Below are 16,588 nucleotides of genomic sequence, written 5' to 3' on the forward strand. Positions count from 1 at the left end.
AGGTATTAACCGCCCTTCAAGCGAACTTTTTTAGAACAGTGCTTGACATATGTATGTATAAAAGAATGAACAACTACATCTTATAATAATTACAGACGAATAATAAAAAAATCAAAACCAAGATAGATTTTCACGTCCACGTCCAAATAATATCTGAGTATAAGAAATACTCGTATGTACTCAGATAGCGGAACAATCCAAAACTTGCCAAATAAGGAGGCAATTATGCCACCAAAAGTTGAGTTGCAGATAATTCATCGAAAATTACAAAAAGGAAGATATTTGTTAAGTGAACACAATAATAATATTAACACTAAGCAATAGTGTAACATAAATAATGAGAGAAAATTTTGCATAACCGACTCAAGAAACAGTCAGGATATATAGATATAAATAAACGTGCTACACACTTTTTGCATTTTAATAGATTCTGATGACAATAATTAGTACATTTACAAACAATCGATGATTTGCGACGGCATACATTTACTCATTTGCTGAGAATAGAACATTTATAACTAAAAAAATTGAATCTTTTCAAATAAAGCACAGGATTCCCATGAAATTTGTGATTTTCGGAATTCACCCATTTTCCGAAATGGGTTTTTAGACTATCACCGACGCATTCTCCCGAAAAGTTCACTTTTAAGTAATAATAATAATTGAAGATTGGAAGAGGATTTTAAACTGCAAGTTCAAAAACTTAATCACGATAGTCAACGAATTTTAAAAGAACCGTTGTTGTTAGGAAATTTTTACACTTCACTTTCGGTTTTAGCAACCAACCTAAAATTATCATAATTGCAAAATTACTTTGAACTAGTGTTCTTAAGTTAAGGTTATAGACGCTATATTAACAACATAAATTGAATGACTTTCCGAAATTATATCCTGAAACCATACACCCTTGTTATGTCATGGGACTTTTTAAGAATTTACCTAGCCGATTAGTTGAGAAAACTATACATTGATTATTTTAATACTACTTACGTTCATCAAAATTTATGGTATATGAGTACTCCTTAAGTCCGTTTTCAAGATCTTGTACTGATTCAGTTATTATGATATTGCCTTGTTCTTTTAATGCCATTCCATCTTTCATCCATGTTATTTTCGGTTGAGGGTCAGCGGTGAATACGATAGGAATCGCCAAAGAGTTTCCTTTTTTAGTAGTAATGTCACGCAACCCACTTTTTAAAATAGGTTTGCGATAATCTGCAACACCTGAAAAAGATATATTTTTATAGCAAGACAATATCCTTTAAATAGTACTTTTAAATTTACCAGATAGGGATAAAACACCTTGCAGAGACTTTTCACCACATTTATTTTTAATTACCACTCTATATTCACCAGCGTCGGAGAGTTGCAGCTCCTTTATTTCTAACCTGTATTTATCCTGTAAACAAAAGTTAAAAGAAATTTGAAAATTTTTAGAAGAAATAATTCTTACCCCATCAACGATGGTAGCAACACGCTGATCTGCTTGTATTGGCTTGCCATCATGATACCATACGGCTTCCGGTTTGGGAATGCCTTTAGCAATAATCTCATATTTTAATGGCACTGACTCGAAACTATGTTTTTCCAAAATGTCTGCGTGTTGGATCTCAGGAATCGCTAAATATCAATCAAATAATTCAAAGTTACAAACAGTTTTTCATAGAAATGACATACAAGTGTGTACAACATATTAAATTTGCATCGATGAAGATGAATTGATATTATAAATGGTGAGTATTACGAGTGATCAAAATGGTAACAGTAAATGTGAAGATAATTACGCGAGCTAATGCGCGCACTAATCTGATTACGATAGTATTTGTATTGAGTTTAAGTTGTTAATATGTACCTACAGTACGAAGATTGCCTTTATTAAGTATTTTTAATACTTTCGACATGGAATAAGTCAGTAACAGTGTATCGATGAACTTAATTAAATTTTTGGAATTGAAGCTAAATCAAGGACCTCTGTTTATAGGTGGTGTTTTGAAATCAATCGAGTTCATAGATCAATCCAAGATATGTAGATTTAATTTGAATGGGTGTATTTCGATGATTAATATTTTTTTTGTTCTATAATCTCGTAACATAAAAGCAACCCTCGTACTGTCCATGCTTATTGTAAAAAATTTCAAGGTGAAACTGCTCGTCATTATTGTTAGTTTACTTTTAATAAGTTTTAATTTTTAATTAATAATGTGGTCTATAATAAAAGCTATATGAGTAAAAGTTTTTAAAAAGATACAAAATTCTATGAAATAAATAAATTTGACGCTATTAACATCAAATAAAAAAACAACTCTTACAACCTGAACATATAACCATAATCCAATAAAAGAAGTTAGTTTTCTTAATGATATTAGCAACCTTATTAACTATTTTATTTTTGCTTGGGTTTTGACAGTTGTTCAGAACTAGCCTAGCAAGTTAAATAAAGACCAACCACTGCGCGCTGCATCGAAATTTTTGAAGAATTATAACGATTGGTTCATTAATATTTTTTTTTTTAAATCAACTCATTCCTATTGCTTTCCGGACAAACCCTGTATAGCTGCTGTCTGAACTTTTTATTAGTTACAACGCTAAATGTTAGGCTAATTAGGTACTTGGTACGGGTTGGTTACTAATATTATATTACTATCTTTTAAAAATTAAAACTTTAAGAATTTTTTTTTTATTTTATATTCAAATATTTTTCGATTATTAAAATTATTAAAGATTAAATAGTTTTGCCTAAAGTATCATTTAACAATTCTACCGCTATCCAAAATAACTACAATACAGCAGATGTTTTAAGTGTTACATGAAATCTATGTAAAATATAATATTTGCAAATCAAAAACTTAATAAAAAATTTTAAAAACATGTCTTGGTTATATGTAAATTTAGTAGTTTTAAGAAGTAACCAGAAGTTGTAACTGCTTAAGGATTTTTTAATTCAATTTTAATTTATTTTTAATTTTATTCATTGTTTTCAATTATGTGAAGAATTAAAAAAAAAATGTATAATGAATTCAAATTTTCTTATTGCGTTTTTATACTTTTACAACCAGTTGCTACACAGTATTACCACTTAACCCTGGTCGAGACCAACGGTCTGATACACTTTGTCGAGACCAATGGTGCTTGGCTAGGCCCCTATGTGTTTACATACATTTGTATGGAGATGCGTGTTGTATTAACGCTCATATACATATGTACAACATAGATACATTTTTGAAATTTCTTACCTCTCGATTTGATTGAAATCAATTTACTGCCTTGTTCACGCTTGACGTGGCAATAGCGCTCACAAAAATGTAACATTTTGAGAAAAAATACATTTTTTCTTAACCTTTTATAACGCTCTAGCGGCTAAAGTATTTGACGTTGGTAAGTCAAATAAATTGCACCGGTTAGGTAATTTAAAGAGCTTTCAGGAAATGTATAAAGCCCCACCGGGGGCGTGGCAATAGGCGGAAATGGGTTTTCACCATGTCCCCCCCTTTGTTTCACTACAGTTGTGGGGGGTATGGGGCCGGAGGAGATCAAAACGATTTTGCGAGTTAGTTCCCCCCTGGGGCTTTCAGGAAAGCCCTCAACATCCCCTATTTCCCTACCAGGGGCGTGGCAATAGCGTTCACAAAAAATGTAGCATTTTGAGCAAAATTACATTTTTCTTAACCTTTAAAACGCTCTAGCGGCTAAAGTATTTGACCTAGATAAACATACAAACCAATTTGGACATGTAACGAATATGAAAACAGATAAATCAACCGTGCGAAGTGATAGAAACATACCAAAGTTCATATATTTTCATACAAAATATATGGGGTTTAGCCAAGCACCATTGGTCTCGACTAAGGTGTAATATTATAATATCCTTTTTTCGTCCTTTTCGATACGATATCCTTGAATTTTTTTTTTCTGAATTCTATAGACAATAAAATTCGAGGAAGCTACCTGGAAGCGCAAGTCGTTTGCTACACTCTAAATATATTTAAATAACATTTAAAAACAAAATATGCCTGGTCAGACCCATTGGTCTCGACGAGGGTTAAGGGGTCAGTAGTGTTAACCTTTTTCAAATCAATTTTTATTTATCTTGCATGTTCTGCTACCTTAGAATTAATTACTAACTACTCGAACTACTCAACCTATTTTCTTAATTTTTAAAATGTTCACAAAACGCCTGGGAGAGAAAATGAGAGAGCGTGTTTTACACGTAACAGTGTATCGTTGTGTCTAAAATAAATTTGAGCGAGAACTTGGCCTAGCCCCTATATAACTAATATCAGGATTTTAGAACATCCAGTGGACTTTACTTTATGTGATTAGTTTTATAACTTAGTTTTCTCTGAGCGCCATTCACTTGCGAGTGGCCAGAAACGATTCTTTTACATATGGCTCAAGCTTGTTGATGGATCGCAAGTTCGATGTGAGATTCGTAGTGTGAAAGGGACTCAATCACCGAGTACTGTCATTCACTCCGGTGGATGCTTTCTATGAGCGCTTTCAGCGCAACTATTTGATCTGCTCCCGCCAAGATGTCAAAATCGTGCTTCGCTGTATGGTTATCTGTTGTACTGGATTCAAGCATAAGAAAATACATCAAGCTACCTGACTGTCTCCGGATCAAAAAGCCACCAACCACATTGATCATGATTCGATAGACGGAAGACACGTCTGCAGTGTTCTAGACGAGCGCACGCTCCGAGGTCTTAACATCGGACTAACTAGGTAAGCCTCTCTCGATGAACAAAAACAAAACTCTCTAAGTCACTTATTATTCTTTTCCTGCTATATGGTGCAGAGGCAAGAACGTTGACAACATCTGATAAGTCGACGTTATGAGTTTTCGAGAGAAAAGTTCTGCGAAAGATTTATTGTCCTTTGTGCGTTGGCCACGGCGAATATCGCATTGATGGAGCGATCAGCTGTACAAGATATTTGACGACATTGTCATAGTCCAGTGAATTAAAAGACATCGGCTACGCTGGCTAGGTCATGTTGTCCGAAAGGACGAAAACACTCCAGCTCTGAAAGTATTCGACGCAGTACCCGCCGAGGGAAGCAGAGGAAGAGGAAGATCTCCACTCTGTTGGAGGGACCAGGAAGGACCTGGCTTCGCTTGGAATATCCAATTGGCGCCACGTAGCCAAAAGAAGAAACTACTGCCGCGCTATTGTTAACTCGGCTATAATCGCATAAGCGGTGTCCAAGCCAATAAAGAAGAAAGAAGAATCTTCGTACATGTTATTTTACTAGAGATATGTTTTCTGCTTGTGAGCTTGTCTGCTTGTAAATACCAAGATATATTACTTCGTTCGCTTGAGGTACTAAAATATTGTTTATTTTTACTGCCGGTCACATTTTTGGTCTAAACGATAATGTAACATGCTTACACTTCTGTTCAATCACATTTATACGCCAGTTTGCTGGCAATTGTTACAGCTCACTATAGCTGTGTCATCCGCAAAAGTTGAAGTTAATACATTGTTAGCTGTGAAGATCTGCTGTATATACAATATGATGTATAGAGTTGGGTCTAAAACGCTGCCCTGTGGTACACCAGCCCTTTTCTGTCATTCATCAGATATGAAATCTCCAACTTTTATCACAAATTGTCTATTTTTTAAATAAGAGTCTAATGTTTTATACACTTCTAAAGCTAGAATGTTTTTAATCTTAAAAAAAGGCCTTCGTGCCGCACCTTATCAAACGCCTGAGCTACATCTAGAAATATTGCTGAACAGTATTCAAGTGCTCAAATGCTTTCCTTATTTCGTCAGTAATTTTATTTACTTACTCTATTGTGCCGTGTTTCGCACGAAATCCGAATTGATGCGTTGATAATTTATTATTTTCGTGGAGCATAGTAATATTTTTTCAAATACTTTAGAAAGACATGGTAGAAGACTGATTGGCCTCTATGAAGACGGCAGTGTTAAGTCTTTCCTAGGTTTACCTATCAAGATAACCTGCGACTTTTTCCATGAAATTGTATAGTATCCGAAACTAGAAATTGCATTTAAGAGCAAAGAGAGCACCTCTACGGCAATATGTGGTAACTCAATTAGCATTTGTGCGGCAATATTATCATGTCTCTGCGACTTTTTTGGATTAAGTTCTTTTATGATTCCAATAATTTCAGAAGGTGAAGTCTTAAAAGACTCGAGCGACTCTTTAGCTGTGTTGGGAAAGATTGACAGCTTAATGTTGTTCTTTGGTAAATTAGGTTGAAATACCTTTTCTAGGTGGTTTGCAAAACAATTAGTCTTTTTCTCGTCCCTTCGAGCCCAATTTCCACCCAAGTCTCGTATAAGCATGTTGTAGTCAGGCTTCATGGACTTTTGGGCTTTCCAAAGGGAATTTTACTTGTCGGAATTTGGACACAGCTTCTTTATATATGTATATTTCGGAGCAGATTTTAATTGAAGCTGTCATTCACGTCTTCCACGCCTTTTTTCATTTACAAGATTTCCTATTTCTTTATTAGTGATTTTTTTTTGGACCACGCGGCCTATAGTTATAGTTTTTGTTTGTTGTTGCCAAGACAGTTGTAATAGTTATTATATCATTGAGTTCTCTTAAGCTTTCGTCAATATCTCTTCTTGTTTTTATTTTGTACTCAACATTAATTTGGCTATGCACGTATTTTTTTATTTTAGCCAATTCGTTTTATAAAATGTTAGACCCACTTTGGTTGTTGTTCACATAACTTTATTAGTACAGGAGAGTGGTCAGAAGAAAGATCAGTACATGTACATATCAGCTGTTATGCACGATTTATCTATATTTTATCATTAGGCCAATACGTCGGCTTACCAGGGGATATTATGCCTATTTATAATAGTGTGATACAGCTGTCGTCATTTTGGATTAATTAGTCGTGAGCCAAAATACGTGTGTTTTGTATTGTAATCTCCACCTGTTAGAAATCTATGACCTAGCGTTCCACAAACTCTCTAAATTGGTTGTCTGTAATTTTAAACCGAGGTGAGCGCAACAAACTGTTTCGAGGATTGGAAAAAACCTTGGCACAAGTGTATTGGGTCAAAGGGGGACGACATAGATTTTGAAACATAAATTAGGAATTTTAAAATTACGAACAAAGTTTTGCTTCTTTTTACTCATCGTAGTAACTACCCAGAACAATTTCATCGTCACCTGCTTAATCTTATCTTTTTATGTGCTTATCAATATATATTTTAGAGATTAAGACAGACTAAGAAGGCTTACTTCATGTGTTAATGTTTTAGTAGTTATATAGATCTAAATTAAAACTATAATTTGACATAATTAAAAGGCGTATTTTGTACGAATCGACTCATAAAAATACTTTTCTATGGTATTTGCTAAATTAGTTTGCAATGCTAAAGTAGTTTGAGTTGAAGGAGATAAGTTAGTTTTCAAAATTTTTGTATTATGTTTACCACCATTTTCAATTTTTTGGATATTGTGTCCATCGACTTCCTCTTTTCTCTTTAGTTCATCTGGTAATGTATAAGGTTTGAAATGCAATGAGTTATGTTTTCAAGTGTACATATAAATTTAATAAAATTGTCAAACAATACATATTACTGAACATACTTACTTAAAACAATAACCTTGCATTGCGATTGACTGTCGCCAATAGCGTTTAGAGCCCTCACTTCGTAGGTACCGGCATCAGTTGGTTTACAAATTGTGAGTGATAAGGAATAATCCTCTGTGCGGTATGAGTCCCGAGAAATTTTTACTCTAGCATCAGCACTTATTTCCTGTCCATCTTTAAACCTATAATGATTTAACAAAAATAAATATATTTAATTTAAAAAATAAAAAAGAAAGAACAAGAAGAAAGTTCAGCCGAAACCGAAAAGACAATCTCTCCCAAAGTTAACAACGCTACCGGTTAAATGCACAAGTTTTACGTGAATACAAATTAAATACGTCTCATTCATTCAGATCCTTTTATTGAAGGGGAAATAAAATGGAAAACAGTAAGCACATAAGTGCCACCCAGCGAATTATCAACGTACATATGTCAGTATGTATGGGTAGACGCGATAATACGACCGTTTAAAATATTACATTTTCAATTAAAATGTATTAACTTCAGATACAAAACACCCACTTTATTGGTAATAATAGTTTGATAACAGATCTCAACATAGTCCGTATAGTTAGACTCGTGTGTGTAATGTAGCAATGCAAGTACAGTTTTCATTTTTAAAAGCAATAGGCTGGGTATAATTTACCAATGCTATTTCAGGCGTTTGAAATTAATGATAATGTGCGGGAACATAATGTGGATTGTGTTCTGAAGCGGCATGATTCGTGTGTGCCACTGGGAGAACTTCTTGTACTTCAGCGGCGATTTTGGCTAGAAATACTCACGGGCGGCTAACTATAGAATCAGTCCATTCGTATATAGATGATATTCTTATAGTTCATACATGTGATATTGAACTCGTATCATGACAATGAACTACTTTTCAGAGGCGCTACGATCGCTGCTACTAGTCTAACCTTAATTGTACCGTGCGTTATTTGTAAAATATGGTCAGACGAAAGCATGCCCAATGATTGGAATTTAATTATGCTCTGCCCAATCCACAAAAAGGGAGACCCCACAATCTCCGCCTCCTACCGTGGGATAAGCCTCCTCAACATCGCGTATAAGGTTCTATCGAACGTAATGTGTGAAAGATTAAAGCCCACCGTCAACAAGCTGATTTGACCCTAACAGTGTGGCTTTAGACCTGGCAAATCAACAACCGACAAGATATTCACCATCTGCCAAATATTGGAAAAGACCCATGAAAGGAGAATCGACACACACCACCTTCGTTGATTTCAAAGCTGCTTTGAACAGCACAAAAAGACCTGCCTTTATGCCGCGATGTCTGAATTTGGTATCCCCGCAATACTAATACGGCTGTGTAAAGGACGTTGAGCAATACCAAAACTTCATCAGGATCAGAAAGGACCTCTCCAAGCCGTTCGATACCAAACGAGGTTTCAGACAAGGCGACTCTCTATCGTGCGACTTCTTCAATCTGTTGCTGGAGAATTTCAGCTGCAGAACTTAGTGGAGCAGGGACAATCTTTTATAAGAGTGTACAGCTGCTGGCGTATGCCGATGATATTGGAATCATCAGTCTCAATACCCACGCCGTTAGTTCTGCTTTCTCCAGACTGGAAAAGGAAGCAAACAAATGGGTCTGACAGTCAGCGAGGCAAGACAAAATATCTCCTGTCATCAAACAAACAGTCGTCGTACTCGCGACTTGGCTCTCACGTCACTGTTGACAGTCATAACTTTGAAGTCGTAGATAATTTCGTTTATCTTGGAACCAATGTAAACACCACCACAATGTCAGCCTGGAAATCGAACGCAGAATAACCCTTGCCAACAGGTGCTACTTCGGACTGAGTAGGCAACTGAGAAGTAAAGTCCTCTCTCGACGAACATAAAGAAAACTCTATAAGTCACTCATAATTCCCGTCCTGCTATATGGTACAGAGGCTTGGACGATGACAACAACTGATGAGTCGACGTAACCAAAAGAAGAAACGACTGGCGCGCTGTTGTTAACTCCGCTATAATCGCGTTAGCGGTGTCTACGCCAATAAAGAAGAAGAATACAAATTTGTTCATTTCTTCTATTCCAATGTAAATTCTGTTGGCCTAAAGTTGAAATCATACCAAACCACTGAAGCCAAGTCTAAGGGTTGGAGGACTGTTACTGGCTATTAGTAAGATAAGCGTAACTTTTTGAAATTTGTTTCCCCACTCTTTGTACTACACTGGGGCCCCGGTTTGCGTCGACCCGATTTGCGTCGTTTCGATTTGCGTCGCAAAATATGTATGTACATACTAGAGACCTCTAGTACATACATACATATGTATTGTACAATGTTTTCAATTTGCGTCGTTAATTTCAGTTTCGGTCGTTTGAATGCCTACGTATGCAGCAATGTGCATATGTATATACATACATATTCAGTTACAGAAAACAATTTTTCCGTAAAAAGGGGATTCCCAATTATCGGCATATATGCAAGTGCTGCACATAGAAATATGAATTTCGGCAGAGAATTTCCGTCGCAGTTGCGGTTTCAGTTGGCTATTAATCACGCGAAAAAATGAGTCAAAAGCGCAAACAAATCAGTGTCGAATTGAAATTAGACATACTAAAACGTTTTAAGTCGAGTGAAAAAGCCATTGACATCGCAAAACATCTTGTCTACTGTAAGGACAATTTGCAACCGAGATGCTGACCAAATCACAAAATTTGCAAAAACTGCTACCTCGCTACAGTCACAACAAGTCAAAGTAAGAAGTCCGCTGTTGATTAAAATGGAAGCTCTTCTGTCGGTTTGGATTAAAAATGAGAACCAAAGAAAAGTGCCCCTGAGCAAAATGATTATTCAAAATAAGGCCATCAGCATCTTTCATGATCTACAGAATGATACTCTATCAACAAGCAGTGGAAGTTCCGAAAAATTTGAAGCAAGTAACGGTTGGTTCCAACGCTTTAAATCTAGGGCAAATTTGCATAATATCTCTCTAAAAGGAGAATCGGCTAGCGCTGATAAACCAGCTGCGGAAAAATTTAAGCTTGAACTACAAGCTATTGTCAAAGAAGGGGGATATTCTCGCAAGCAGGTCTTGAATGTCGATGAAACTGGCTTGTATTGGAAGCGGTTGCCTAAAAAAAACTACATTTCCAAGGCCGAAAAATCTGCTCCTGGGTATAAAGCCTCTAAAGATCGACTTACCCTTCTTCTAGGTGGAAACGCAGAAGGGGATTTTAAATTCAAGCCATTTCTTATTTACCAGTCTAAGAATCCAAGAGCCCTTAAAAATGTGAATAGAAATGATCTTCCGGTTCACTGGCGTGCTAATAAGAAAGCATGAATGACTGCCACGCTATTTACAGATTGGATTAAAAATTGCGCTGTTCCCGAACTGAAAGATTATTGTTGCTCTCAAAATATTGATTTTAAAATGCTGTTACTGATGGACAATGCTCCAGAACATCCCATATATTAAGATGATATTTCTGAAAATATAAAAATTGTTTTTATGCCTCCTAACACTACCTCTATCATACAGCCGATGGATCAAGGCGTAATATCCAACTTTAAGTCTTACTATCTACGGCGAACATTTTCTCAACTTATAGAAGCAACTGATAAAGCAGATAAATTAACCATACCGCAGTTTTGGAAGGATTACAATATCAAGATGGCTGTCGAAAATATTGGTTTTGCATGGAAAGAAGTTAAAGTGACTTGTATGAATGGAAGTTGGGGAAATAACGGGTGATTTTTTTGAGGTTAGGATTTTCATGCATTAGTATTTGACAGATCACGTGGGATTTCAGACATGGTGTCAAAGAGAAAGATGCTCAGTATGCTTTGACATTTCATCATGAATAGACTTACTAACGAGCAACGCTTGCAAATCATTGAATTTTATTACCAAAATCAGTGTTCGGTTCGAAATGTGTTTCGCGCTTTAATTTTGTTCAGCGATGAGGCTCATTTCTGGTTGAATGGCTACGTAAATAAGCAAAATTGCCGCATTTGGGGTGAAGAGCAACCAGAAGCCGATCAAGAACTGCCCATGCATCCCGAAAAATGCACTGTTTGGTGTGGTTTGTACGCTGGTGGAATCATTGGACCGTATTTTTTCAAAGATGCTGTTGGACGCAACGTTACGGTGAATGGCGATCGCTATCGTTCGATGCTAACAAACTTTTTGTTGCCAAAAATGGAAGAACTGAACTTGGTTGACATGTGGTTTCAACAAGATGGCGCTACATGCCACACAGCTCGCGATTCTATGGCCATTTTGAGGGAAAACTTCGGACAACAATTCATCTCAAGAAATGGACCCGTAAGTTGGCCACCAAGATCATGCGATTTAACGCCTTTAGACTATTTTTTGTGGGGCTACGTCAAGTCTAAAGTCTACAGAAATAAGCCAGCAACTATTCCAGCTTTGGAAGACAACATTTCCGAAGAAATTCGGGCTATTCCGGCCGAAATGCTCGAAAAGTTGCCCAAAATTGGACTTTCCGAATGGACCACCTAAGACGCAGCCGCGGTCAACATTTAAATGAAATTATCTTCAAAAAGTAAATGTCATGAACCAATCTAACGTTTCAAATAAAGAACCGATGAGATTTTGCAAATTTTATGCGTTGTTTTTTAAAAAAAGTTATCGAGCTCTTAAAAAATCACCCTTTATATGGCCAGAGTGCTTGCTTAAAAACAATGTTCCGATTAACGATATACCAACTGTTCGGTAAGAAATTGCTAATCTGGCTAGGGAAAATAATATTGAAGGAATGGGGATTGAGGATATCAACGAACTGTTAAACTTACAGGATGAAGAGCTCACAAACGAAATGTTATTAACTTTTGGTACTGAACATACGTTGGATGATGAAACTGATCCGACCGTTATCCAAACAGAACCAAAAAAGCTAACAACTGCGCAAATTGCAAAAGCGATGGAACTGGTAGAACAGGCAATTGAAATTTGTTGCAACAACGATCCCGATGAAAATCGTAGTGCCAAGGCAAGTCAATCTCTTTCCGACGCCATACAATGCTACAAAAATGTTTACATGGAGAAAAAAGCAATTTTTATACAACAAACTTTGGACGCATTTTTATGCAAAAATGTAACTCAGCCCGAAGAAATTATGGACGACTAAGGTTTTAATTTCATCGCATTTCTTTTTTAAATTGCTGTTTTGCTTTAAAAATGTGAGTTTGTTTTATAGATATATACATATATATAAATTAAAATAAATGTTTTGTATGCTATGTAAATGCCTTCTTAAAAAGTTGCATTTTTTTTTAACTCAGGAACAAATTAAAAATATTTTGCAGTAAGTATATGGGGAAATGTGTTTCGATTTGCGTCGTTTCGTTTTGCGTCGCGTCTCTACGGTCCCCATTAACGACGCAAACCGGGGCCCAGTGTACTTCCAAGTGGTGCTTCAAACCTAACAAAAATACTTAGTTTCTGGGACTGCGTTGGGCAAACGTCTTGATGCCAATAGAAACATGTGAACCATTGCGAACAAGGCCACCGACCGGTATAATCTCCACCATAATTTCAGTGATTGACAACAAAAATACGCGACTAACATGGACATAATGTGATCTTATTTTAAACCGTTACAAAAGTATGAAATATCGTATGTTGCGGGTTGATCGGTGCGTGAAGTGAAATACATTAGTTATTTTACCATTGTACTCAAATTGCATGAACTATGGAAAACATAGATTTTACGTTTCCTATTACAAGAAGCACAATGGATATCTTAATAGCGGTTGTGGCAGTTTTGTTTTCTGTATTTTATAAAATGTTCTAAAATAGAATATTACTGCAGTAATTAACATATTATTATAGACTTACCATTGTACAGTTGGCTCAGGCATTGCATATATATCAGTTTCCAGCGTTAGAGTTCCATTTGCTTGTACTTCTGTATCTTTTAATTGTTTTCTAATTTTCGGTTTGCCTATAAATAATACAAATTAGTTTCAAATTACGCGTTTGAATTCACGTATATTACAGTTTACTGTCACAATACATTCGTTTTCAAGATTTCCATAATCGTTCATGATTTTACAGCAATATGTGCCATGCATTGATGTATTGACTTCTTTAAGTACTAATTTATATGAGTTATTCTCTTCAATGCGACGAAAGTCTTTTCTTTTCTCATCGATCTCGATACCATCTATATACCATTTGATTTTGGGCTCAGGGTAGGCGTTGAGTTGAACTTCTAGTTCTACGTTACAATCACCTTCAGTTATAGTAATATTTGACAATTTCTTTGTAAGTTCAGGGGCACATTTTATTAGCAATTTCGTCTCGCTTGATGCTGAACCATAATCATTCTCAGCTTTTACTTTATATATTGCACAATCAACGCGAGACACGTCCTTTATTTTCAGCATATATTCATTTCCGTCGGCAACAGTAGTGTATTTTTTGTTATTAGAAACATCAATTTCATTCCCATCTTGATACCATCGTACTTTGGCTGCTGGGAACGCGTCAATTTTAACACTCATAATGACTGTCTCCTTTTCACCATATACATATTCTTCCTCTAAATGTTTTACAATTATAGGTTTGGAGTTAACTATACAGTTCCAGAATTCAGAAGATTGGTTCAAATCATTCGTAGCTCTTATGGAATAGTTTCCGCTTTGACTTAACTTTATATTAGAAATTTCTATTACATATGTTTCTGTGCTTTTTCCTATAGAATTACTTGTAATTGTTACGTTCTTTTCGTGGGAAATATCCTTGCCATTATTTGATATATTAATAAGTGGTTTGGGAAAGCCTTCAACTTCCACTTCTATTCTAATTGTTTCTTCAGCAAAACAGGTTACGTCATTTACTTTTTTGATTTTAGGTCCCGCTGAAACAGATTAAAGAAATTTGTTAGAATCTACTGACTGTATATTAGTGAGAATTAAATGTCTGCGCATTGCGCATAAAAAGTACATTTTTACGTTGATGTGAAATTGAACCAAATGTGAGACCATTCCAGATGCATTTTTACTGTTTAATTTTATTTAAAAATCTGCTTATAAATCAAGAAATATGATTGAAAAATTTTTCTAAATGTTTTGATTGTAATATTGTAAAATTATGAGTATCCCATAGTTCCATAACTGAAAGTTTCATTTCACCATTTTATTAATAAACGCAACTTAATAAATACAATGCCTCACAAAAGTGCTTATAAAATAAATTTCAAGAAAGATAATGACTGCAAGTCCTTCAAAATCGTATTATAATTAAAATATGTTATACAAGTATAACGACTGTATTGTATGAAATAAAATGAGACAAATATTACACTAATTATTTGCAATCATAGGTAGGAAGGTACTGTTATTAGAAATATACTGAGAATTCGAAAATTTTTGGGTATTTTAGACTTAATATACGTACCTTAAGTTTTATACCGTTAACCAGAAGCTCCGAATTATTTACATTAGGGATATAAGGTTTGGATCAAGGTACAGGCCAAATCATTTCATTAAACTATCACACATTGAGCAAAATAAACGGGTTTGAATGGAGAAGTTATATGGGGGCATCCGATATATTGTCATGGGGAAAAAACACTCTTTGATTTAAGATAACTCATATAATGTCTGTTATATGCGGTATAAAGTGGATTAGATGTTCAAAAGTCGTACTATTGGTTCAATTCAACTTATTTTTGATAAACGAGCGTACTATTTATCAGCAAAGGAGTTTTGTTATAGAAATTTTATAATATAATTCACAGTCTGACCGACACTTTCGATAAAAAGTTCGCAATAGCAACATATTCGCAATTTAGGCGCTATAACAGTTGAAGTGTAATTTTGGCAATTGTTAGTCATAAGGTGGCACACCCGGCAAAGTTTTATCCCGAAATATTCATTAGTGCTCGATTTGCAAATGCAAAAATAGATTTTTAAATTGTGTTTTATGAGAAGTAGGCGTAGTTTTAGTATGGTTTCGCTGTTTTCGCATTGCGTCATAGGAAAATCAGGGTAAACATAATTTGTGAAATGTTGTTGAAATTAGTTGAGCAGCAATTGCTATAAAGCTTTTTCGCATCACCTCGAGTGCAACTTTAAGTGTCTCTAACGCTTCTCTCGAAACATCTAATTGTGGATCTTTGTTATGGCGCTTTATATCTTTTATTTCGTTTTCTGGGCGTTTCATGGTCCGATTCCGCCATGCAATACCAACACCACTTGGTTGCCAAGGAATCCGTCTACCAAGTTTTAACAAGATATCTCAATATACATATATTCATGGACGGACAGACAGGCAGTCGCTCGGAATTCAACTTGTCCTATTATTCTGATCAAATATTTATATATATATATATATATAAACCAAAACTACATATGTAACGTATCCATTCTTCTTTATAACTTCTTTAAACCCTCTAACAGACAAGACCACCCTGAGGCAGCCTTTAATAATTTGTCACAAATTCCTCAGAAATTTTTTTGTTGTCCACAACTGTTATAAGAACCGTTAGATAATACATCAACTGATATTTTTTAGTATCAACAAATGTATTGTGACGTTTCCTTTTGTTGTTATCGTCAGCTGAATGCAGAAATTCAGTTTTACAGGCCAATTAATTTCAGCGCAGATTTTAAAATTTTCAAAACTTTAATGAAAAGTGTTTCATCAAAATATTTATTCGGAGAAATTTTTTTTCGATTAAGTAAGTTAATTTATTTTAAACTAGCTGACCCCGCAGCCGTTTTCCTGCGTGAAATTATGTGTTTTGAAATGAAAAGAAAGTTAAATTTATCATTTCTTTTTTTTTCAATGTAACGCTGCTTGATAAACAATAGGGTGGGTCGATTCCGGAATTTTTTCGATTCGGTATTTCTAATAGTGCGGAAAAGTTGCCTTAGTACTTCCTGATTCCAATGCAACTTTTTGTTTTGAGATCGGATTGCATCTTCAACCCAAACCTCGGCCTTGAAATTTCGGAAATTCGCCTAAAATCGTGAAATTGTCTACCTAGCACCTGAAATACGCATCTCA

The 16,588-nt window shown here is 35.3% G+C and overlaps 1 protein-coding gene across 13 annotated transcripts in view; it reads right to left on the minus strand.

The window, feature by feature from the left end:
• Positions 1–16,588, minus strand: part of LOC105228775 (obscurin) — a 369,554-nt gene that overhangs the window by 116,064 nt on the left and 236,902 nt on the right. For 11 of the 13 annotated variants that reach the window (XM_049451168.1, XM_049451169.1, XM_049451171.1 and 8 more), the window contains 7 exons: positions 13,572–14,435; positions 13,412–13,517; positions 7,580–7,761; positions 7,419–7,478; positions 1,454–1,620; positions 1,285–1,399; positions 991–1,224 (listed from right to left, as the gene is read on the minus strand). In XM_049451168.1, coding sequence (XP_049307125.1) covers positions 991–1,224; positions 1,285–1,399; positions 1,454–1,620; positions 7,419–7,478; positions 7,580–7,761; positions 13,412–13,517; positions 13,572–14,435 — 1,728 coding nt within the window. The remainder of the gene's footprint in view (positions 1–990; positions 1,225–1,284; positions 1,400–1,453; positions 1,621–7,418; positions 7,479–7,579; positions 7,762–13,411; positions 13,518–13,571; positions 14,436–16,588) is intronic. The other 2 variants (XM_049451173.1, XM_049451174.1) reach the window with 2 other exon arrangements.

The sequence above is a fragment of the Bactrocera dorsalis genome, chromosome 3 (assembly GCF_023373825.1).
Source record: "Bactrocera dorsalis isolate Fly_Bdor chromosome 3, ASM2337382v1, whole genome shotgun sequence".
NCBI lineage: Eukaryota > Metazoa > Arthropoda > Insecta > Diptera > Tephritidae > Bactrocera > Bactrocera dorsalis.